The sequence below is a fragment of the Elaeis guineensis genome, chromosome 2 (assembly GCF_000442705.2).
Source record: "Elaeis guineensis isolate ETL-2024a chromosome 2, EG11, whole genome shotgun sequence".
Taxonomy (NCBI): domain Eukaryota; kingdom Viridiplantae; phylum Streptophyta; class Magnoliopsida; order Arecales; family Arecaceae; genus Elaeis; species Elaeis guineensis.
In genome coordinates, this window is record NC_025994.2 from 124,487,160 (window position 1) to 124,512,463 (window position 25,304).

The 25,304-nt window shown below is 38.0% G+C and overlaps 1 protein-coding gene across 1 annotated transcript; it reads right to left on the minus strand.

Moving 5' to 3' along the window:
• Positions 1–1,619: 1,619 nt before the first annotated feature.
• LOC105056651 (aminopeptidase M1-B) lies at positions 1,620–24,624 on the minus strand. Its single transcript, XM_010938965.4, has 19 exons — positions 24,286–24,624; positions 23,813–23,958; positions 23,617–23,719; positions 22,677–22,863; positions 22,474–22,567; positions 21,993–22,146; positions 21,640–21,744; positions 21,408–21,524; positions 20,123–20,236; positions 9,359–9,541; positions 5,657–5,975; positions 5,456–5,577; positions 5,277–5,374; positions 3,804–3,981; positions 3,604–3,718; positions 3,455–3,522; positions 3,296–3,370; positions 2,158–2,235; positions 1,620–2,064 (listed from the first exon to the last, which is right to left on the minus strand). The coding sequence occupies exons 1-19, from the start codon at positions 24,517–24,519 to the stop codon at positions 1,879–1,881; spliced, it is 2,676 nt and encodes an 891-aa protein (XP_010937267.1). The 5' UTR covers positions 24,520–24,624; the 3' UTR covers positions 1,620–1,878.
• Positions 24,625–25,304: the final 680 nt, after the last annotated feature.

Below are 25,304 nucleotides of genomic sequence, written 5' to 3' on the forward strand. Positions count from 1 at the left end.
TCCGTTCATCACTTCATTGTAACACATACAATAAATATTTTTTTTTCAAAATTATTCTTGTGTTGGTATATGATCATTTAAAGACTTAAGATGAAGGTGTTGAGTTGGTACACGGTTATTAATTTTTACTTCTTTGGAGGGAGCTGGTGCGAATGCGGACGTGTTTGCGCACAGGATTTCACTGCAATGGACCTTACAGAATATCTCATAGATGGCCATCATACGAGGATTACCGGGCATAATTAGATGTTATTTTGTAGATGTGATGGTTTGTCCTTGGTATAGGATCCTATGATAAGAGCAAGTGTAACTGGCACCTTGTGCCCATGGCCTACGGCATTAGCAGTGAGGAAGCTCTACAGCAGCCACAGAGGGGGAAAAACTTGTTAATATGAGAATGATACAGCTGGTGAGCAAATCAACAAGGTCTAACAAACTGGTGTTTTAGGCGTCCCTTCCCCATGTCTCTGCAAAAGTTAACTTGGACGCCTCATAGAAGGATGGAGGGGAAGGAGCTCGGATTCTCGTTCGAAACAATACGGGGCAGTTGCTGCATGCCGGATCCAGATGTCTTTCTGCCAATCCAGCGCTAGAGGCCGAGCTTCTTTGCAGCATATGCGAAGGGCTTATAGAGAATCGTACAAAATTCCACAAACCCAAAATCTGGATGGAGGGTGACTCAGATGTACTTCACTGGATTAACAAAGCCAACTCAAGTCTACAATCCCACTTCTGTTGCATGATATTCTAAGAATGGAGGACTCCTGCAATAATTTTGTAGAAACTCACATTCATTTTCAAAGCAAAAACTCGGATGCTGGCTGCTGAATCCTATGGCGTACTTTTTGGTAGACAGTTTTTCTTTTCTTCCTGTAAGTCTACGACAGCCCCCCAACGGCTATGATGCCAGCCGTACCTCTTCCACCTCACACCGTTTTGCTGCAGTGCCGCCGTTGATCACCGTACTAGTTTCTTTCTTATTCCGTCATTAGCTTTCGAAGGTAACTGGAGAAATACATTAGCTACTTTCACAACTACAAACAAAATAAGCTGACATTTCAACTTGCACCCAGGTCTGTCAAACCTGGAGAGTGTTGGGCTTTGAGCTGCTGCACATGCCACCAGCTTTGCCCGTCACCTGTTGATGCAGGATAATTGTAAGCTGCGCCTGACTTGCACATAAGTCCAGAAGTAGCTTGTTTGCAAGCCAAACCCCGAGCACAACTTGTTTGGCTACAAACCCTCATCAGCGAGAATCAAGCTGAACTAAGCTATACACTAGCAGTCCAGTTCGTTTGCTGCACGACATGCAAGGTTATTCTCGTCCATATCACATCTTACAAAAGATCGCATACCATGACAGCAATAGAACTTAAGCCACACCCACCTGTTTACAACCAGAAACAAAATCAGAATTGGAATGTGTTAGAATGGAAATCGGAATCACCATATTCCTCATGTTTGGTTTGTGACTATAATTGAAAACAGAAGATTTGAACACCAAGAGTGACGAGTGCAGTATTCTCATTTCCCCTAAAATCAGAATGCGAATGAAATTCCCTCCAACCAAATGGCTGGAATAAAAAACACTCATTCATATTCTCATTCTAAAGCCCAACTTCCTCCAACCAAACATGCAATAAATTGAAAATATCACGAAGTTCATATATTAATGTTTATTATTCACTGGAAAAACTAGCCTCCATTATAACATCCAAAGACAAGCCATCACACAAGCTGCTTTAAAGATGCAGAATTCCAAATAATTAGAGTGCAGAAGAGAAAGCATCTTTATTCTTCAGTGCTCAGCAGACAGGAACATGCAAAAACATGCAACACCATGATCAGCAAGGAGTCTGCTCAACCTCCAGCTTTGTGTCATTCTTTCTTCTGTGCCAACTCCTTCACCACCTCTTCAAGTGAGTAATCATTCCTAATACTCTGAACCCACCTTGCATTGATTCTTACACGCTCAAGACTCTGCTTCAATGTTCTCGCAAATGAAGGTTTGGTTCGGCTTGCAAAGAATACTTCTATCTCCTCAGCCTTCTCCTTGGAGGAAAACTGAAATTATGAGATGGAAATCTATCAACCTGGGTTTACACTTACCAGAGTAGAGAAGTCCAAAAAGCACAAAATATGAGATGTTTGACACACCGGTGATACAACGTAATCGATGAAATCTGAAATTAGGGAAGCAGATTCCCATGTCTTCGATATATAGTCCCAGTTTTCCTGCATTCAAAAATCAAATGTAGCTAAGCTTTAGCTTAATCCTGTGAACTTCCAAGAGCAAGAAAAAGACATTTCCTACCATTTTTTTTTAAAATCTTTATATTAGCAAATATCCACTCTATAATGTCCTTGACATCGTTATTCCAGAGCACAAGTGAACATCTTTATCCACCAAGTACTAACCCTGTTAATGCTTGTTCGGTATTCATGGTAGAAAGCTTCACTGGGCCCAATGCATTCTTTGAAGGAAAAAAACCATGAGAACTCACCCAGCTTAGTTGCATGAATTTTAAATTATATTCTCTCTATATTGCCCTTGACATCATCATTCTGGACCAGAAGTGATACTAGCCCTGATTAATGTTTTCAGTATTCACAGAAGCTTCATGCCTTCTTGAGAGGGTGAAAATGGAGAGATACCACACAACCTAGTCACATGAATTTCAGACTATATGCCCTGGCCCAGAACAAAACCACCTAAAACAACATGTGTAATGAGTTGTCATGGGGCCAAAACAAGATGGGAACCATCAGTAATACAATGAGATGTACCAAATAGAGACAAAACGGGTGTACATGAGGAATACAATGCTCAACGCAGGAAAAATAGGAAGAGGAGGGTGCTAGCTGGCACAACGCCCACAAGATTCAAAAAAGCATATAGGCAGAGGACCTAGGATGGCTGCACATCTACCAGAAGCTCCTTGACTCCGAAATAGTACCCAAAATACCTCAAACACACCAAGGTAAAACACATTAAACAAAAGATACAAGTCAAATAACAGAGTTGTGTGTGTACCCAAAAACATAACATGGTCGCGAAAACCAAAAAGCCAAGAATAGGCTCTTATGGGTCTCAACCACACCAAATATCATTTCTTTCTTAATTGCAAATCAATAAAATTGCAATGACATTATAAATCAATGTAGCCTCGGCATTAATATGTGATATTGAATAATAACTGCAGCAACCAGAGCCAATTTGATAGTGACAAATGACATTTAATTCTAATTGGCATAATGGAGCCAATGAATCTGTTTAAGTCATAAGAACATATACCTTCAACCATCTCCACGCAGTTTCACGTCCTTCCCTACTAACTCGAAGTCCATAAACTGCATCCTGATTTCGAACCTTATAAGCAGATCAAGATAAAGTCAGGCCACTTCATTTATACCATCAAGAGAATACTTGAAACTGTAAAAATATTAAGATCACCTCAGAAGACAAGAGAAAGTTCAGGACTTCAAGGACAATATCTGGATCCGGACAAGATGACAAGGAACCTAAGGGATAAGAGAATTGTCAATACCAACCAGTATTAGTTAAACAAATCTGACCTTAAAAGATTTCGTTAGCTTACGTACTTAGAACACGCACTCTTTCCTCACTTTCATCAGTCTCCCTGTAAATTCTTAAAAGAGATTCATATCCGGATCTATTTGAGACACTAACAGTCTGCATTACAGAAATATATGTAGCCTACAAGATAATTTGCATTAGACTAAAAGCATAACATACATATGAAGTAATGTGAAGAATAATTACAAAGGTGAAACTTGACCACCTGTCTTGTATCAGGAGGCAGCAGTGATGTGTTTCTATCATTTAAAAAGATGTAAAAACGCCTCACTGCTTCATTTCTAGTCATATCATGCCCAAGTAGAACAAGAGCAGTCAAAAGGTCCCCTCTTAGCATTACTGCCAGGTGGCTCTCACCTTCCTTGGGGTCCCAACCTAACTTTCTGAAAACAAAAAACCATAAAATAATTACCATTTGGACATTAAAGATCATCAATACATATATACATACGTATACACACACACACACACACACACACACACACACATATATATATATATATAGAGAGAGAGAGAGATAAATTGGGCTCCTTTTGACTAGGCTTGAAGCCAAATCCGGTCGGGTCCACCACCATCCGATCCGCATGGATCTCACAGCCACAAACCACCCCTTCAGCGGTAACATTCCATTTGGCTTGAGGAAAAACAAAAAATAAAAAAGTATTAAAAAAAATTCAATGAGACATGATGGGAGGCCATGCGTGCACCCAGTCCCTTCTCAGTTTGGACCTCCCTCCAGGGGCCACGCAGGGGAACTGGGGAGTGTAAGTTCTAACAGTCTTGCCCAGGGTTTTAAATGCAAATCCATGCCAGCTGTGCCAGACCACCGCTGGCACAAGGCATGCACATATGCCAGGAAATCCTTGATCGCCTCATGTTAAACCATGCCACAGCATATCAACCTGTGCAGTCCTGTCACAGGTTTCATATGTTCACTAATGTTCCTTACCTATTGAGTCGTTAAATTACGTGCATTTATATACTTAGTTTCAGCAAGGCACATGCTGTGTGGCCACTGGCCGACAAACCCTGTGCCAATAGGAGTTAAAGCATTGCTCTTATCCAAATCATGTATTTCTTGTTCATGTGTTATGCTGTATCAATGCAAATCAATCCAAGTAATATATCATAATACATATAGCTACAGTTTAACAACTATACGATATGTTGTTGAACAACAAATAGTTGAAGAAAAAAAAAACATCTAAGCATTTGGCGATGATGGCAAATTCAAAAACAAGATGGTCCCGTGACTCGAAAGTATGTATAGGCCACTATATCACAGCTGCAAATTTTGAAAGTCTACTTAGAGCCTGGATAGTTCTTAAGGTGAACTCTTGAACAAGATAAACACCAACAATGCCACATAATAATTTGCAATAAGGTATGCATCTTCAAATTAAACCTTATGGAAATTTGATCAACTCTTTCAAGCTAAAAATATGAAAGGTCCAAATTCAAGGGTTAGTTTTAAGGTATATGTAACTGAATATCATGAATTTCATTATGTTATGATTTATGCAAGCTACTTCTGTGTTTATCCCATTAAAGAAAGCTAAAGCTTAAAGCTATCAAGATAAACTAAACGATAGGTGAGTATCTATGTCTATAATAATGGCCACTCCACATAAAATGTAACCAGGATTAATAATATATAATACGTCTTGGATGGGCTTACTCTGCAGAATTTTGGAGAAGAATGATTAAAAATACTTTGATCTCATCTGCTAATTCAGGAGTGGCATCAGCAACAATATTTGCTATCTTACAACTTATCTGGCAAGGCAGAAAAAAGAAGTATTTATTTTTCTAGGCAAAGTGATTTGAAAAGAAAAGGATATCTGGAGGGCAACATACAGTGACAATGTGCCCCAGCACGGTATAATCAACCTCTTCCCGGTAAGCATCCAACAAAGACAATAAAGACGACAAAATTTGCTTGCAAGCCACACATAGTGCATATGAGTCTTCTAAAATGCCTACACATCAGAATGTTATAACAGTAATGATTTTCCAAACACAAAAATAGGTCAAAATAAGAATACTCAGTCAACTTACCAATTCTATCTGTTGCAGACAGCTTATTAGCTTCTATTGCATATCTAAGTCCAGCTGCAAGTTCATTGTCATATTTCACTCTATAGAAGCCTGTTTGATCAATGTTAAACTTGATCCAAAAGCGTTCAGAGTTCCCTTGGCTGCTTTTCCCTGACAAGTTGGCCTTACCATTTGCAGAGCCAATAAGATCCGTGATATCCAACTTCTCGAATTTTGTTTTTAGTAAAAACTTTTTCTGAGTATTATATGAACCACAACATAAAGTAAGAGGAACAATCCACCGTCCATTACCAGATGATCCATCCGTTAGAAACTGTGACTGCAATTTAAATTAAAAAAAAAAATCAGTTTGACTCCTTTATTAAAGAAAAATGCTGACAGATTAAAGAAAGATGATAAGTACAAGAATATGAAGTAAATTCTCTTGAGAAATTGGCCTCAAATAGTCCAAAAGCTAATTATACGTAGGAATTTTATGCTAAGCACATTGCATAAAGTTCCTCTTCGGGTTAGAGGTTCATGTGCACAATGGTCCTTTTGGGAATTGCCTAACTGCTATAATGATATCCATCCATGTCATCACATATATTTCTACTGAAAGAGGGCAGGAAGGAGAAGGATAAAGAGAGGACTGTTCTCTTTAATGGGGAATCTGCTAATTAACTATCAATAACCAAGCGCATATCCAGCACCAATTTCTGTCACCGCCAAACCTATACTACTTGTCAAGACTTATGATAAAGAAGATTAACCCCTAACAGATTAAATGACCTCTCTTCGTGATGATAATTCCAAAACAAAGAATATCAAATGATGTGATCTATAACAACACCTCTTTTTTGGGCCCCCAAACAATAGAAAGCAATAAAATACCAATTATAAGCGTGAAGGTCCATAAGAACTTAGACATGTTCAACAATGGAAATATTTCAGCTGCATGATATGTAAACCTTAACAGGATATTAGATTGCCAATCAAAGAGTTTTTTTTGTTTTCCCCTATTTCTAAATATTAGGAACCAATATAAATATATTGGCAAAATTATCTCCATAAAGATGGGATCACAAAATAAACCTTTCAAGGAAAGCCTACAAAAACTCATGATCCACGATCAATCCCCAAATGAGAACTACATAAAATAAACAAGACTGACAACACAATTGAATTTAACAAGATCTTCGCACAACTTGCAATTGAATTTAACAAAGGGTGTTCATGATGTTTCATCAGCAAGCTTTTCATTATCATTTTGATGTTGCTTTTTACTTGTTTTACTTAAAACTTTTGTAGATTTGTCTACCCATGCCTCAATAATATGCAACATGGTGTTGCCGTTGAGTCCAGCTCCAAGCCAGAAAATCTACACCATTGCACTGAGATCAGCGAATGCAAAGGCATTTGGGTGTCACCACAAGCAGGATGTGTCCCCTGTATTAACGAAAAAGCAGTAGCAGCCCAAAACATGGAAATGGGGGAAAATGTCTGACTACAAACAAATATAATATAACAGCTTGAAAAGAGAGGTAAGGGCTTAGAAATAAGGTTAAAGGGATTTAGCAATTTGAAATAAGGTATATATAGAGGAAATATTATAACAAAATTTTATAATGGACAGGAAAATTAAGAAAAATGTCAGCCCAATTCATAAAATTAGTTTATTTTGGAGTTTTTGCAAAATGGACAAAGATGAGCCAAAACCACGAAAAAGAAACAAGCAAAAGATGAATACTTAGGTAATTTGTTTGTAAGGTGACATATGATTCACCTCAAATTCATTCCAAATCAAAACAAGCTAAAATTGAATACTAATTTACCATATTAGATTTGTTCACACCAGAGTCATGAGTAAGGTTTTTGGGAATAATTTAGCAACATTAAAAATTTCAGAATTTGGAAAAAATAGCAAATTCAGATAAAATTTGGGGAAAATTCACAAATTCGATTAGTAATCAATAAATAATATTTAAATATAAATGCTTAGATATAGATAATTACATGACTTCGTTATTGTCAACATATTCATAACTAAATCATTTTCTTAACATTTATAATATATCATCTTCCAATCCAAAAAATTTGTTGTATCATATTCCAATCCAATCAAGGAAACAAATATAATGAAAAACTCTTTTGAATAGATGAAGTTTTAGAATGTATAAATTCCAAGTCATGTTTTCTCACAAGAAAGAAGAAAAATAATTCTAGCAAGTTCATCATTACTTATGCCCCTTTCCTCAAGATGCAATTGTTCTTATATTCAAAATTCTTTTTTTTGAGAAAATATAAAAAAAAAAAGTTAAAATAACACCTTTACCAAGAAAGGAAGAGAGAGCATTGCGAACCTTAACTATGCTATCCGAAAGAATATAAAGAACAAGACTCACCTTGCCTTTCCCTATTCCCAATCCTCCTTATTCCCTTCCATTTCATCAGGCCGTCAGCCCACATCCTATCATCCTTTTTTCCTTTTTCTAGTCGCCCACTCACTCTGCCTCATGAAACCTACAAGCCCGAATGTTCTTTCACAATATATTCACAAGCAGGGATGGCAAAAATTGACCCAATCCAAGAACCCGATCCAAATGACCTTATTTAAGTCAGGTTTGGTCGAGCGTTTTTCAGAAAGGGACAAGTATGAGTCGAATTTTTTGACTTGAACTTTAAATGGAGCAGGTATGGGTGAAAGCCTTGACTCGACTCACATCATGAGGTAGTGTTCTATTATTTGGGTTAAAACAAATTAAACTGAGTTTAGTCATGATTTTGGATAAGAATATTTTTTAGCATTATTTCTTTTTTTAGCACTGGGTGTTTAAATCACTTTAGAAATTGATTAATAAAAATCATAAAGATTGGATTTAATAGATTAGGCTCGGTCTTTTAAGGGCTGTCATGCAAAATTAATTAGGTTAGGTCAAATAGGTGAGCCAAAATGACCCGTGGGTGGGTATGGGTCAAGAGATCGTGACCCAATGTCAGGTCAGGTAAGGTACGGGTCAAGTTTTTGTATGTTGTCCTTACTTGAGCCAAACCGAAACTGAGCCATTGCCACCTCTACTCATGAGATTTACAATTTTTGGGAATAAGTCACAACTGATCCGCATATCAACAAATAAATTGCACAGTGATTACGTTGGTTTCTGTACAGCCATTTATTCATGATTTTTCAAAAAAAAAAATACCGAAGTTTGTTACTATGGTTCAAACCATTCAATTAACATCAACAAATTCATTATCTTTTTTACTCATTCACTATAAGATCATGAAGGCAGCAAATTGAGGAACCACGGAAGGGTCCTTGCGACCCAGTGAGCTCATCTAAGGTGCCCCAAAATAAACAAGGGTCCATTTTACTATTCACCTACCGGGTCATTCAAAATCTATAACATTGGCAAGAATCTAACAATCAAATAGTAGAAATAGATATCCCTCTAACAAGAAGTTAATGCCTGAAAATTTCTACACCTACTAAAACTTATGGGATTGACTAGTAGACTGCCAAAGTCTAGCAATGCTCAATTAAAGATTGCTGGCAGACTCAAAAAATAAATGAGCACACAACAGGACTTCACACTGAATATCTAGATGCTGTAACAATAAAGTGGAACAGGCTATGATGCAATCTTTGAGGAGGGGGTGGGTGGGTGTGCTACCATTCATTTATGCAAAACTGAAAGCAAAGCAAGCATTCCAAAGACAAACCTGCTCAAATTCCAACTCATGCTCTTTAAGTCTTACATATATCATGGGATATCCCTTTTGCTTTGTCCAAGAACTCATTAAGTCCTTCACAGGTTCACCAGACTCCTCTTCAAGTACAGCCCACAGGTCTTCAGTCTTCGCATTTGAGTAGGCAAATCTCTTTATGTATGAAGCTAGTGATCTCTGGAGAATTTGAAAAAGTTAAATATAAAAATAATGCAAACCATTCTGAATCATAAACGGATAGTGTCACTCAACAGAAGTTACACGTAGTATAGAAAATTGATTGAAGAAAAAAAATAGCAACATATAATGAGCTTCAAGCAAAATAAGTTTCTTGAGTTAACAAAATTTGAGTACTTGACAGCAGTCCAAAAGAACTAAAAATCCAGTTCTCTGACATGTTGGCAGCATAAACTATTGTTGCATTAGCAAGTTGTAAAGTTGCAAAACAGCATAGCGCCAAGCACATGATTCAGTTTGGCAGTTTCCAGCCAAATCAAAAAGTATCGGTAATTAGGAGTAATCATGGTGACTATGATAGCATTTAGCATGGTTGCCAGTATTCAATTTTTCAATTTTTAAAAACTGAAACAAGTTTCTCTTTCTATTGCAAAAACCAAAAACTTGAAACTTGTTTGGAGGGGAATATGGTGACAGTGGAGTGGTGGCCACCAGCAATCAATGGTGATGATTGTGGGTGGCAGTGGGCAGCAGGAGATGGCTGTTGGCAGCTGGTGATAGCCAGCTACGTGAAGAGCAGGCAGCTGGTGCCTGGGGTGGTGGTGGCTGTGGGTGGGCAATGGAGGTGGTGGCAAGTGGTAGCCAGCTTCCAAAAAAAGTTAAAATCATATCATTTGGTTTCCACAATTTTCAGAAACCGGCCGTAAGTTTCCAAAGATTAAAAATAGAAATTGGGTTACCAAACACCAATTCTGTCCCCGTTTTTATGTTTTTGAAAAAAAAAAAAAAAAAAAAAAAATTGGAAATTTGCAATCATTCCAAACAAGGCCTATATTTGTCCATAATTTTGATGCAATGAAAAACTTCAATCATTAAAGAAAGGGTTTCCTACGAGATTCGGCACACCTATCAGAAGGCGAACAGTACAGCAGACTAGGTGGCCTCATTTGTTACTCACCACTCTTGTGGATTTGGACTGATGTCTCCCTTTTTCCTTTGTCCTTCCAGGACATCCTTTTCTTTGATTTTTTAGGTTGTATTCATACTAGGGTTGTATGAAGTGACCGCCTTCCCACAAAAAAGAAGAAGAAGAAGAAGAAGAAGAAGAAGCAAGGGTTTCTCTTCAAAAATGCAGCACCTATGAAAGTTACATACTATAGAGTAGTCAGATTTGCTTTTTGTTTACAAGAGTTTCAAGATACTAGTAGCTATATGATGTTCTGTCTTAACCTACCACATCAAGGTACAACTGATCTTACTAGAAACTTCTCTTTGATTTATGATTTGATATTCTAGCTGTTAATAGTGTTTCAGATTATTGTGTTGATTGGTTGCATGCTTAAAATGATCTAGACATATAAAAGTAGGATATCCCCCCATTGCAACATTTGGTATCAACATCATAAGATAAGAATACCTAGTATATTAGCTGGACCCAGATAGTATAGATATTCAGCAGTTACTGGACTTTTCATCCCTAAATCTATAGCAGCAAGTCACCCACAATGGAATGTTCCTTGCCAAGAAAATGTCAAATGGAAAATATCCAGAAACTAACATAAATAGACTGGTGGTTAACCTATAATTCAACAGATGCAAATTAAAAAAGAAACTTCCTGCTTGATTGCAATCGATATAGCTGCACTTGATGCATATATGTAGCAAGTCATATGGCATAATACCGAGACTCTATATGGGGTGTACCAATTACGTATAGTACATAGATTGCATATATTGGTTAATGACCCCATTCTCCTTTATAATATGTAACCTTGATCTTCTATGATAATATTTTTAACTATACAAGTAGTGAGCTTATGATACCTCTAATTGTGGCCTCAGCAGGAAAACAGTCTACAACAAAGTATGACATCACTGTATGGCCCTTTTTAAGTTTCCTCAAAACATTTCTATAAACCAAAAAACTGCCAAAAGAATTGCAACACACTGCCACACAGTGTTATTAATATCTTGCTATTACAACCTCCTAAATTGCCATCGGGCACATGTCAAGACAAAGTCTATTACTTGATATCAAAATCCTAAATAACCAGGACATCGACCATCTCAATGGGTGATCAAGACCAGATGACTTAAGACCTTGGTTTATCTTGGCTGAAAAGGTAATTGGAGAAAAAATTGGAAACATCCAAGATTTTCCGAGATCTCAGCCAATATTTTGGTATTGAGACTGAGCATAGACGAACTGTGCCAAACCATCCATTTCAAGGCATACCTAACTAGATCAGCCAATTATTGGGACAGTTCAGCCAGTTAGTTCAGTATATAATAATGAAGTTTTTCAGCCTCCATTCAGTTCTCCCTTGATTGGTCATTTGATTTCAAAGCCCCCTGTCCCTAGGTCTTAATCCTTGAAGCATCCCAGGTGAGTCCCCCTCTCCCTCAGTCCCCATCACCGATTCCAAAGCTCTCGAAGCTCCTCCACAATGGTTCAACTTCCCCTTCTCCCTCTTTCTCCCCCCTCTCTCCCTCACTCCTGGTCACTAGACCTAAAGCTCTCAAAACTCACTAGCAACAGCTCGAACTTCAGCAGCCCTTTTCCTTTTCCTCCTCCCTCGCTCTCCCTCTCCCTCTCCCTCTCTCTCCTCCCTCTTTCCCTCGCTATTTCAATACGTCCTCGAACAACATGATATAGACCATTACCGTACCAAACCAGCGCTATGCAATACAAGCCCCAGTCCTAATTTGGTGAACCTTGATTGAGATATTAGAATCTTAGCCCATATGACAAATCCTAGATTAGCAATTAGTTTAAAGCATTAATTTAAAAAATAATAATAATAGTCAAATGTCAAATTAAGAAAATAAGTGATTACAAAATATAAGCCAATATAATAATATGATCACCTAGTATGTTAAGATTTATCGGTTTATATATGATGACATAATACAAGCTGAGATTTTCTATTTCTCATATAGAGAGGTATCCAATACTGATACAAAAAAGGATCCCAGCCGAGATAAGAATCTCGCTAGCATTTTTTTTAAATATGGTACTTCATAAAAATCATTTGCGGAACCTATTACTTAACATTGTAATGTTTTCATGAGTACAACCCACATATCAACCACAACAACATTTTTTCTCCTTTTTCCAAGGGTCTCCATACAAAATCCACAATGATCAAATCTTATTGTTTTACCATCAAGATTTTATTTGCAAGATAGGTGAGACGATATGATTAGAGCTACAATCAAGCCGAACCAAGCAGCTAGAGACTCAAGCTTGACTCAATTCAAATTACTCAGAATCAAAACTAGACTCGAGATTGATCGAGCTTTAATATCCAAGCTTGAGCTCAACTCGATAAAAAAAAAAAAGCAATATTCGAGATTGATTCGACTCATACATCAACCAAGCTATACTCGAGCTTGAGTTCAAACCTTGGTCATAATTTAAAAAATATGATTAAATTAAAATAGAATATAATATTATACTTTATTTATAATATATATTATATTTTAAATATTAAATTAATAATATATATTATAAATAAAATATATCATTATATACTCATTTAGGCTCGCAAACCTTCGAGCCAAGTGTTTTGCTACTCAAACTCGATTTGAAAAACCGTTTGAGCTACTCGAGCTTGGAAATAGTCTAATCTAGACAAGCTCAAGTAGCTCGCAAGCTACCTGGCTCATTTACACCCATATTCAAATTAGTTGGATGTGTAGAAGAAAATAAGGCAAAAGCAAATTTCTCCAGATAATCATTATGCTTCTTTATGTGAAAGATTTAAAAAGAATGCTCATGACACATTACCAAGTGATTGACAGCAATGCTAACAATACCTTGTGACCCAGCTTATCCTTTGACAAGAATAACAGACAGCTGCCTTCTTTATCAGCAAAAGGTTGGCAATTCATATTCTTGCCCATTGTACTATTGAATAATAAATTGTGCAAATAAACTATCACAATTTAGATGATCAAATGATTTTTCCTAATAGTGACTATATATAACTCAGGAATGGTTTGTCCGGATAAAGAATAACATAGGAGAAGGTCATGACAAATAAACAATGATGCAATTAAAGAGACACTGTAACACGGTACTGAAGCGTGCTACTATAACAATGCAGCATAGGAGAAAAAAGAAAAAAAAAAAAAAAAATGAATGCAATATGTTGTAAATCTAAATACTATGCGATCTATTCAAATAAACTCTTAAAGGTCAATGCTGGAACTAAATAGAAATCAGCAATATGTTCAAAATTTATTAAATAATAATAATGAAAGTTCCATGATTGAGACAAACTTTTCAAGACCAATTACATATACTAGTTCCAACATAAAACACCAAGGAATAGGTTCATTCCAGGCTTAAAACTGAGTTCAGATGGCTAGATTTTAATGATGGGGTAAGAGGCAGCATGAGGTAAGGTTATGGATGGATCTGTTACCTTGAGTGGCGAAATATTTTGAAGAGGTTCAAGTCTCAACCTATTCACGGGATATAGGATTTCCACAACCACCAAAGAGAGCAGCACCACGATGATAGGCTTCAAGATGGGGAAGAGAGAGCTGAGTCACAGGAGGAAAGAAGCCAAAGACGCATCCGTCCGCGAGGAAGAGGCAACAACGATCCCAAAAGAGAAGGAATTCAAGATAGAAGTATAGGTTAAACCTTTCAAAATTTTCTTCTTTCTTTTTTTCTTCTTCCCATGTCATATTTATACATGACGCCACTAGGTTGGATATGGTTGTTGGTTTATTTTGAGTGGTTGTAGGATAAAGATATATTTGAAATAGTTTATTGGGGTATGGTTGTTGGTTTGATTTGATTTAGGATAATCTAGCCATCCGATCCCAATAAATTAAACCAGGATAGAACACAAAATAAAATAAATTAAAAATAGTGACTCGATGTACTGCATCAGTTCTCTCCGGGTGGGCGAATTCTCGACCCCGTCGAGAGAGCCTCCATATAGCTGTAGAATAGATCCTCCCAAAGTCGACGTAGCTCGGTCTCAGAAATCCAGCTGCTATCAGTAATTGGACGCCCACGCCATCGTACTAAGTATCAGCGGTGTGAATCCCATCGTGTTCCTGTCTCACGTACATCCAAAATCTCTTCTATGCCCTCTGATGTGATCTCTGCGGCTGTGTAGAAGGGTAGGATCTCGACATCGGTAGAAGGAGATGACTCACCATGATATTGGAACAGATCACTCACATTGAAAATCGAGGAAGTAGACAATCCTGAGGCAAGTCAATGAGATAGGCGTTCTTCTCCAACTTCTTGAGGATCTTGAATGGTCCAAATTTCTTCCAGCTTAGCTTATTGTAACCTCCAGCTGGAAATCGCTCCTTCTTGAAATAGATCAGAACACTATTCCCCTCATTAAAATCCATATCCTGACGGTGTTGGTCCGCGGCTGCCTTGTATTTGGTTGTGGAATCCTGCAGCTTTTTGTGAACTTGTTGTTGCACATCTTGAACCTGTTTCAAGTAGGTTTCGGCATCTACACTAACTCTACCAGGGTATGGAATGGGTACTCAATCAAGAAAGTGGGGTATAGGATGGCCATAGAGGGCCTCAAATGAGAATTTTTCTGTGATTCTATTGATGGAACTATTATATGCAAACTCAGCCTGTGGTAAGATTAAGTCCCATTGCGTCAGTCTCTCACCTGCCAAGCATCTTAAAAGGTTGCCCAAAGATCGATTTACCACCTCAATTTGTCCGTCCGTTTGGGGGCGGTATGTGCTGCTGAAATTTAATTTACTTCCAACCTTGACCATTAGAGTTCTCCAAAAATGACTTATAAATTTGGTATCCCTATCAGATGTGATGGATCTAGGAATGCCATACAGACGCACAATTTCATTAAAAAATAATTTTGCAATATGCAAAGCATCAAAGGTCTTTTTGCAAAGAATGAAATGAGCTATTTTAGTGAATCGATCAACAACCACAAATATTGAGCCAACATGTCGTGCAGTTTTGGGTAGGCCAAGAATAAAGTCCATAGAAACATCTTCCCAAGAGGTGAAAGGAATGGGGAGAGGAGTATATAAACCTATGTTTTGTGAGTGACCCTTGAAGGTTTGGCAAGTTCTACGGCATCGTACAAATTGCTTTACGTCTCTTTGCATATTCGGCCAATAGTAGCGCTCTTGAACTAACCCCAAGGTCTTATCTCATCCGAAATGTCCCTCTAATCCACTACTATATAGGTCTTGAATCAAAGACTCTCTCAGTGAACCTTCGGAAATACATAATTTGGACCGCTTAAAAAAGCATTCAGACTCAACACAAAAATCGAAGAATTGGCTAGTATTAGAAGACAAACATTTTTCCATGATAGGTCCGAAGTAAGGGTCGTCCTTGTACTATTCCTTAATCGCCTCAAGATCCACAATTTGCAAGAAGGCAGCGACGAGGAGGTGGGTCCTACGGCTAAGTGCATCAGCAACCTGATTGGTTACTCCCTTTTTATGTCTCAAATGGAAGATGTATTCTTGCAGAAATGCAGTCCACTTGGCATATCTTTTGTTGAGATTCTTTTGAGAATTCAAATAACATGATGCTTCATGGTCTGAGTTAAGTACAAATTCATGATGAATCAGATAGAGTCGCCAGTGCTTTAAGGCCTGCACAATCACATAGAATTCGACATCATATGTAGAATAACATGATCAAGCATCGTTCAATTTCTCACTGAAGAAGACTATGGGGTATTTTTCTTAAGACAACACGGCCCCCCTATTCCCACATGTGAGGCATCACAATCAACTTCGAACATCTTATTAAAATCAGATAGGGCAAGTACAGGTGCGCTTGTAAGCTTGTCTTTGACCACTTTGAAGCTTTGTTCCGCCTCGGGAGTCCAACAAAACTTACCTCCTTTCAGACAGTCAGTGATCGGGGCAATTAAAGAACTGAAATTTCGAATGAAGCGTCTGTAAAAGGATGCAAGTCCGTGAAAGCTCCGAATCTCCGTTAAGTTTTTCGGAGTTGGCCAGTTTCGAATTACATCAATCTTAACCGGATCTACCTTAATTTCCTCAGCAGATACAATGTAGCCTAGGAAGATGAGACTATCGGATAAAAAGATGCACTTCTTGATATTTAAATATAAATGATTCTCTCTCAAGGTTTGGAGCACCTGACGTAGATGGTTCAAATGGAGTTCAAGGTTTGTGCTATATATCAAAATATCATCAAAGTAAACCACTACAAATTTTTCAATGAACGATCGCAACACCTGATTCATGGTGCACATAAAGGTGCTAGGGGGTTGGACAGCCCAAAAGGCATAACCAGCCATTCATATAACCCCTCCTTGGTTTTGAATGCTGTTTTCCACTCGTCTCCAGGTCGGATACAGATCTAATGATATCCGCTCTTTAGATCAACCTTGGAGAATACCTTTGCGCCTCCCAGCATATCTAGCATGTCATATAGCCTAGGTATGGGAAACCTATATTTTACAGTGATCTTGTTGATGGCTCAACTATCAACGCACATTCGCCATGTCCCATCTTTTTTTGAGTAAAGAGGGCAGACACAGCCACGGGACTCATACTCTCCCGAATGTAGCCCTTTCTTAACAAGTCAAGGACCTGTTGACGCAATTCTTCATGTTCTGCTGGGCTCATCCTATAATGGGCAAGGTGTGGGAGACTTGTTTCCAGCACCAAGTCAATGCAATGCTGGATGTCTCTCAAAGGGGGTAGGCCATCAGGGAGTTCTTCTGACATGATGTCAGAAAATTTGTCCAATAATGATTGAACAACCGACGGAATTCTAAAAGCTTCGGTGGTTTCTTTTGCCACTAAAGCATAAACCACAGGAGACTTTGGTAAGATTTTGACAAATTGGGTCTTATTCAAAATCATCACAGATTGTCTCTCAATGGGTGACAATTTTGGAATTGAATCAAGCTTAGATATCAGTTTGAGTGTACTATTAAGTAGAATCAATCTAACTTTTTTATTGTCCTTAGTGATTACATAGGTATTCTCCTTCCCATCATGTATAATGCTACGGTCAAATTGCCAAGATCTACCTAAAAGCAGATGACACACATCCATGGGTGCTACATCGCACCAAAGCTCATCAGTGTAGGTCTTCCTAATGAAAAACTTAACTAGACATCGTCGCATGACAGAAACCTCATCCCCATTTTTAAACCAAACAATCCGATAAGGTTGTGCAAGCTTCTCAGTTTTCAATTGAAGCTTAGCAACTATCTCTTGAGAGACGAAATTCTCCATACTTCCACTATCAATTATAACAGAGCAGAATTTTTTCCCTGCATTGCAGATAATTCGAAAAAGACTACATCGTCTCCAATCATCCTTGGTAGATTTAGGTGCTACAAGGACTCGATTGATTACAAGGTTTGGCTCAGTAGTTTCGGCAGCCTCATCTAAGACCTCACTATCCTCAACAGTGTCTTCCTCTTGCACTTCTACTCCATCCCGATCACTTTCATTAGCATTTTCTATTAAGTTGGTCCTAGGTTGAAATTGTCTCAAAGGGCATTCAGATGATTTATGGCCTATTTGCCTACACTTGTAACAAATGATACTGGTTCCCGAGGGTTTGGAACCTAAAATTTCTTTGCTTTTAGTATCACCAATAGATTTCGGAGGGAGTTGGGTGTCATTTTTCAGGGCTGATTTGGTTCCTATAGAAAACTTCCCATTAGTGTTATCCTATCGGAATGTTTGTCTCTTCAACTTAGACTCGGCCTTAAGTGCGTGACTATAGACCGCATCTATTCGCTGAAAATTGCAAAAAATTAATTCATCCTGAATTTGAGGGTGAAGTCCAGCAAGATAGCGAGCTATCCGCTGTTCTTCATCCTCCCTAAGGTCATTACGGGCCTGAAGGTTATAGAATTCCTCGATGTACTCTTGCATTGGTTTAGACCCTTGCCTAAGAAATTTGTCGGTAATCTGCTGGAAGAAATTTACTCCTAAACTTCTCTTTCATTCGTTCCCAAGTGGCAATCTTCTCTTTACCCTTTCGAACCCTATCATTTTGTACCTGCTTCCAACAAACTAGGGCATGGTCTTTCACCTTAAGGGTGACAAATTTGACTCTTTTATCCTCCGATAGTTCTTTCCATTCAAAAAATTGTTCTATCTTGTCAATCCAATCCAACAACTCATCAGGTTCTAACCTACCTTCGAACTCACTGACATCTACTTTGATACCCTGATCCCAACGTGCGGTGTTCATTTGACGTTGGTTCGGACGATTTCTCTTAAGAGGACGGTTGGCTTCTATCTCAGGATCACTCTCTAATTCAATTAATCCCCCTCCACCGGGCTAATGTTGGGTATTCAAAGCCTCTAACATTTGTTGTATTTGGTTCAGTTGGGTTTGCATATTTCTAATGGACTCTTGTTGTCGTTCATAGGCCTCTCTCCAATCCCTAGGGTTTTCGGGGTGGTTATTTGCCATTCTAATGTACTAACGGTTCTGTGATGGGGAGATGGAGGTTTAAGAAGTCATGGACAGCAAACAAGGGTGCCAATTAGAGGGTTCTAATTTCAGAACAGCAACAGAGTTTTCTATGAATTTTCTGGACAGCAAACAAAGGCTTACAAGAAAATAAATTTTAACAGCAAATATACAATGATGATTGAATAAGATGCAACATAATAAAAGCTAAATGTAAGCTAAAGTCAATCCCTAATATCAGAACTTGCTCTGATACCACTTAATGCAATTAAAGAGACACTATAACATGGTACTGAAGCGTGCTACTGTAACAATGCAGCATAGGAGAGAAAAGAAGAAAAGAAAAAAAAAATGAATGCAATATGTTGTAAATCTAAATACTATGCGATCTATTCAAATGAACTCTTAAAAATCAATGCTAGAACTAAATAGAAATCAGCAACATGTTCAAAATTTATTAAATAATAATGATGAAAGTTCCATGACTGAGACAAACTTTCCAAAACCAATTACATATACTAGTTCCAACATAAAACACTAAGGAATAGGTTCATTCCAGACTTAAAACTGAGTTCAGATGGCTAGATTTTAATGATGGGGTGAGAGGCAACATGAGATAAGGTTATGGATGGATCTGTTACCTTGAGTGCGGGAATATTTTGAAAAGGTTCAAGTCTCAATCTATTCACGGAATACAGAATTTCCACAACCACCAAGGAGAGCAGCACCATGATGATAGGCTTCAAGATGGGGAAGAGGGAGCTAACTCACAGGAGGAAAAAAGCCGAAGACGGGTCCGTCCGCGAGGAAGAGGCAATGACGATCCCAAAAGGAAGAGAAGGAATTCAAGATAGAAGTATAGGTTAAACCTTTCAAAGTTCTCTTCTTTCCTTTTTTCTTCTTCCCATGTCATATTTATACATGATGCCACCAGATTGGATATGGTTGTTGGTTTGTTTTGAGTGGTTATAAGAAAAGGATATATTTGAAGTAATTTGTTGGGGTATGGTTGTTGGTTTGATTTGATTTAGGATAATCTAACCATCTGATCCCAATAAATTAAATCAAGATATAACACACAAAATAAAATAAAATAAAAATAGTGACTCGATGTACTGCATCAAACAACCAACCTGAAAACATTCAGCACCAAGGTAACTTTGCAACATTCGAATAATAGAGGCTCCTTTGTCATAGCTTATCGAATCAAAAATTTCATCAATCTCATTTGCATGATTTATTTCAACCTGCATGACAAGGTAGTATACTTAATAGGTACAGTTACACTATTACTAATCAAATTATGATATCTTTAGATAATGATATTAAACAATTAAGCATTTTTCTTCTTTGATTTCCCTGTTTCTCTTTAACTTAGTTTAAGTGAATGAGTAAATGTGCAGATTTCAGCTGCACTATGTTTAGGGTTGTATAGTTATGCAAGCCAGGCCATGCTCAAGCATGGGTTGTTTCATGATGAAATCAAAATCCTAATAGCTTGACTTATAGCTGATGATGAATGGCTTGTCTAAAGAATTTGGGGAAAGACTGAGGTCTCCCAAGGATTCCATATATTATGTATGTATGTATTATGTATGTATGTTTGTATGTGTGTGTACATATGTACGTGTATGCATGTATGTATGTATGTAAATGTGTATGTGCATGTAAGTACATATATATCTATACGTATGTTAAAAACATATCTACATATGTATGCACATACGTATTTATGTATGTACATATGCATGTGTACACATGCACAATTTATTATGCACGTACAGGTGTATGAATGTATGTAATTGAAGTAATTTTCAATGTTTAATCTCAACCTTGCAGCTGAGGTACAATTTTCTCATTTTAAACAATGATGAGACTTGGTTTTTACTTATGAAGAACAATTAAAATGATACATGATGCATTGTATGTCGTAGATTTATTCATTTCTATTCAAGCTTAATCGAGCCAAACACAAATTTCCTAGGCAAAGTTGTGATTCAGCTCATTTACTAATAGAAAGATTCCATATTGAACTGAATTTCAAGGCGAACATGAGCTGCTAGGACAGCTTACTAATTTGACAGCCCTGCCTGAAATTATAGCCCAAGCATCACACCTTTTTTAATTACAATGCCATCACATGAATCAGATCTAGCAAATGGATACTTTTAAATGTCAACTCTCCATTTCCCAAAGAAGTACATGTGAGAGAATTTTCTTTCGGCATAATGATATTTCCTTCTACTTTGTGTATGTATGTATATGTGTGTGAGTGCGCTGGCTGCAGTTACCCCACATACTGCAGGTACACAAAACTACTACAGGACAGCTGAGCAATTAAACAGTTCTTGAGCATAGAGGTTTGTGTGGCTAGAGGTGTTTTAGTTTCAATGCCAAAACATCACAAAGGAATATTACCTCAATAGGATGTGATTCAGAAAGTGCATCCAGCACAAGGCCCGATGTAGTGTCATCAAGAAATTGAGTCCAAATGTTCCATTCAGGAAATAAGGAATCTGCTGCTAAATAGCTCATCTGTTTAAGAGTAGTTCAAAGTAAATGATGCGTGAGTTTTCCAGCACAAGCGATGATAATGGCTTTCCAGTATAAATTATGCTAACAACAGACAGCAGTAGAGCAGCATGATTACCCATGATGCAAATCCCTCGTTGAGCCACAAATGTGTCCACCATTCCATTGTCACAAGATTTCCAAACCACTGATGAGCCAATTCATGTGTTACAGTAATTGCCACCTAGATAGAACCACCATATGCACTGACAATTAGCTTTTTCTAAATGAACAAAAGGAGGCACCAAACTTGATCCAACACAAACCAGATGGTGTGCATGGTGAAGGACCTTGGAACCTAAGAACTACATCAATTACATTTAAACTGGCAAATAATAAGATTTAAACAAAATCTAGTATTTGGTTTAGTTAGCATATTGACTGACATGCACAGTTATCAAATCAAGAAGACAAAATCAAATTTATGCTCACCCATTGTTTGCTCGAGGCTGAAGAGTAGCGTTCATCATAAAGCAAAGACTTTTCGCGATATGTAACCAATCCATAGTTCTCCATAGCTCCAGAAGCAAAATCAGGAATAGCAACCATATCCAATTTGGGAAGTGGATAAGGCACCACAAAATATCTGGAGAAGAAATAGTCAGTCAAGTTGGCCACCAGGGAAGACCTACTGTGCCCTTAAACATCCCAAAAAATGAAAACATCAAAAAACCAGAAGAAGTAGAAAATATAGCCTGTATATAACTTTCAACTGGATCTATTTTACAAGTCTAAAAGTATGAAGAGAAGTAATGATACAATGACAACAATGACAACAGCAACAGTAGTGGCAAGTGATAACAGTGGCCGTAGTAATGGTGGTGAAAAATCAAGAGTACTGAAGGTGCAAGAAAATAAGATACTAAGCTCAGAAATGGATGTTTATGTCAAAACTTCAATTGAGAGAAATTACTCTTTGTACAAATCCAGTGTCTTCACAGCAACATCCAAAGCAAATTTTCCTTGGTTGCTCTTACCAACCTGACAATACACACGAACCCTGATTCCTGAGGAAACATGCACCATTTGCATGATTAATCAAACGAGTTCTGCAATAGAGGAAGAAAACAAGGGGATGGGGTTTAACAATAGGTAATATAGATAGATAGGCCATACCATCTAGTGTAAATGCTTCTATATAATCAAACAAACCAACAACAACAGCCACCAAATAAGTTGACATAATTGGTGATTCCTGGAAAGACAGAGTCTTGAGAGGCCCATCATTTTTTTCTTCAATTACTGGCATATTGGACAATGCCACCAGCTCAGATGGCACTTCTAATTTTATCCTGAATGTAGCCTGAAAAAATTATGTTCATAAAACAAATAAGGAATTTAAATTGAGCAGACAACATGCGAACAAGCACAAGAATCATTCAGAAGCAAGGCTGACAAGATATTCCAGTCAACAAGGCTTAATAAATGTATTTGTTGGTTGGCACAAATTCATGCATAATTCAGCATTTCCCCATATTTGGCATTCCCTTCTTCAGAGGATATTTTTAAGAAGCACGGGTCAAAAAGATGCATAAAAATTAATTTGCAAACCATCATAATAAGAGTGCAAGACAACATGATCAATCATCTGCAGAAGTTATCTAAAAAGATTAAGATGAAGACCTACAGGTCTAACACAATGTGAAAATGGAGATTGTTCTTTATTTCATCATGGTAAGAGATCAAACCCGGTGCAAAAGAGCATCAGTCATATCATTTCACAGCCATATATATCCTAACCTAATCATAAGAAGTCACACATCTAACCTTTTATCATCAATAAACTGTGGATCCAAGCAATAATTTAATGCATCCTACATGTTTATGGAACTTTTCCCTTCTGTTGCACAATATTTTTTGGCCAAGCAAAACTATCAAGAATAATTTAAAAATCTAGCGAAAATGAAACAACCAAGCATCTAAAATCAATTCTCTCGCAACGAAAGTTCATTCAAAGAATACTAACAGGAAAATGTAAAGTTAACAAGATCAATGATCAAAGAGGATTCAAAACAACGAAAATGAATTCATCAGTTCTCCTAATACAATTAATGACCTTAAAAGCAGGTTCATCCCAGCAAGGAAAACATCGCCTGGCATCAGCAGCCTCAAACTGAGTAACCGCCATATTTCTCTTCTCCCCATTGTACTCATATACACTGTAGGACAAAAAACAGCATGATCCAAACAAAAAGGTAAAAGAAAAGACGAAGAACAAACTTTACATGGAAGGAGCAAACACAGCCAAATACCTTCTATAGAACCCCTTCATCTGATCATTTAGGGTTCCGGTGAACCGAATTCTAAGAACTGCCTTCCCCAAAGGAAGAACTCTATCAAACCCCAACACCAAGATCTCATCTTCTTGCACCTCAACGATCTCGAAAGGGCGGAGCTCCTAAAACCACCCATGAATTCCTCATTAAACAAAAAAGAAAAACAAGAACACTCTCCAAGATGTAGAAAAAGTATCGTTAGAGCAACATGAGACGATTCTTAAGTCTTGAACGAGATTATCACGAGACCACGGCTCTCATTATAAAGAAGAAATAGTAAAGAACGAGAACACCCTCCGAGATGTAGAAAGAAGTGTGGTCAAAGCAACATGAGACGATTCTTAATACTTGAACGAGATATCACGAGCCCACGGCTCTCATTATAGAGAAGAAATACTAAAGAACGAGAACACCCTCCAAGATGTAGGAAACTAGGGTTAGGGGGAAACCTCAGACGATTCTTGGTTCTTGAAAGAAATGGAGGCATGGTCAACGGCGAGGTCGGCGGCATTGAGGACGAGGAACCTCGTGGCGGCGACGACGTCGACGGTGACCTCAGCGGCGCCGGCGAAGGTACAGGCGGAAAGGTCGGGCTTGAGGAAGAGATCGTAGCACCGGGGGGCGGCGAATTCGGGCAGTCGCGGCTGGCCCTTGAACTGCTCCATGCTCTGCTCCTCCGCCATTCAGTCCCCTCTTTCTCTCTCTCTCCCTCCCTCTCTCGCCCTCGCTCAGTGAATTCCAGCGGCGAGGCGTGGCGTTCCCTCTCGGGGATTCGAATTTTTATCTGCGGTGGTAGTCGTGCGAGTCTTATACAGGAAGGGAAAGTTTTATATGTGGGACGACATCGGGTGTATTTTATTGGGTACCCGGTGGTCTTCTTTGGCATTTTAGTTGTCAGAGAGCGATGGAATGGAGTTTTAAAGCGATTATATTGATCATATTTTTATGGAAGTAACGAGAGTCTCCACGCCGGTGGAGACAGCTTTTGCCTGCACGTGGTTTAGGTTTTAGAGCACAATTAGAATACAGTAATTGCATGAGGTTTTGTGGGTTGATGCACTTCGCAGCATTTCCTTTCACATGAAATCAGAAGTGCTGAATTAATATTAACCTAACAAATATTTTGAAAGAACAGGGTTTGGACTTCCACTAATTGGGGTCCCGTAGTCACCGACAAAGGGCCCTTCCCATCATGAATGCCATTCTAGGGTTAATGCTAGCTTTGGATCCGTCTTAAATTAATAAAAGATATATGCATGACACATGCGATGTAAACGTATCCAAACTAAGAAATTTAATAATAGCCATATGGGTGACCAATGCCGCAATAAATCCCAGCACATCTTAGCCGGGAATCTTTTTCAGATAAACTATTCTAATATTTTTAAGATCAATATCAGATGATATATTTCTCTAGCTTTAGAAAAAAGGTTATTGGATCTTGGAAGGATTTTCCAAAATGCACATG

What these genes read in the sequence shown, in the direction of transcription:
- LOC105056651 (XM_010938965.4), bottom strand. Translation starts at nt 24,519, where the DNA reads ATGGCGGAGGAGCAGAGCATGGAGCAGTTCAAGGGCCAGCCGCGACTG. An exon ending in ACGAGGGATTTGCATCATGG is followed by an intron (nt 21,525 to 21,639) that starts GTAATCATGCTG and finishes ACTCTTAAACAG; the next exon opens with ATGAGCTATTTAGCAGCAGA. An exon ending in TGCTGGGGCACATTGTCACT is followed by an intron (nt 5,375 to 5,455) that starts GTATGTTGCCCT and finishes CTGCCTTGCCAG; the next exon opens with ATAAGTTGTAAGATAGCAAA.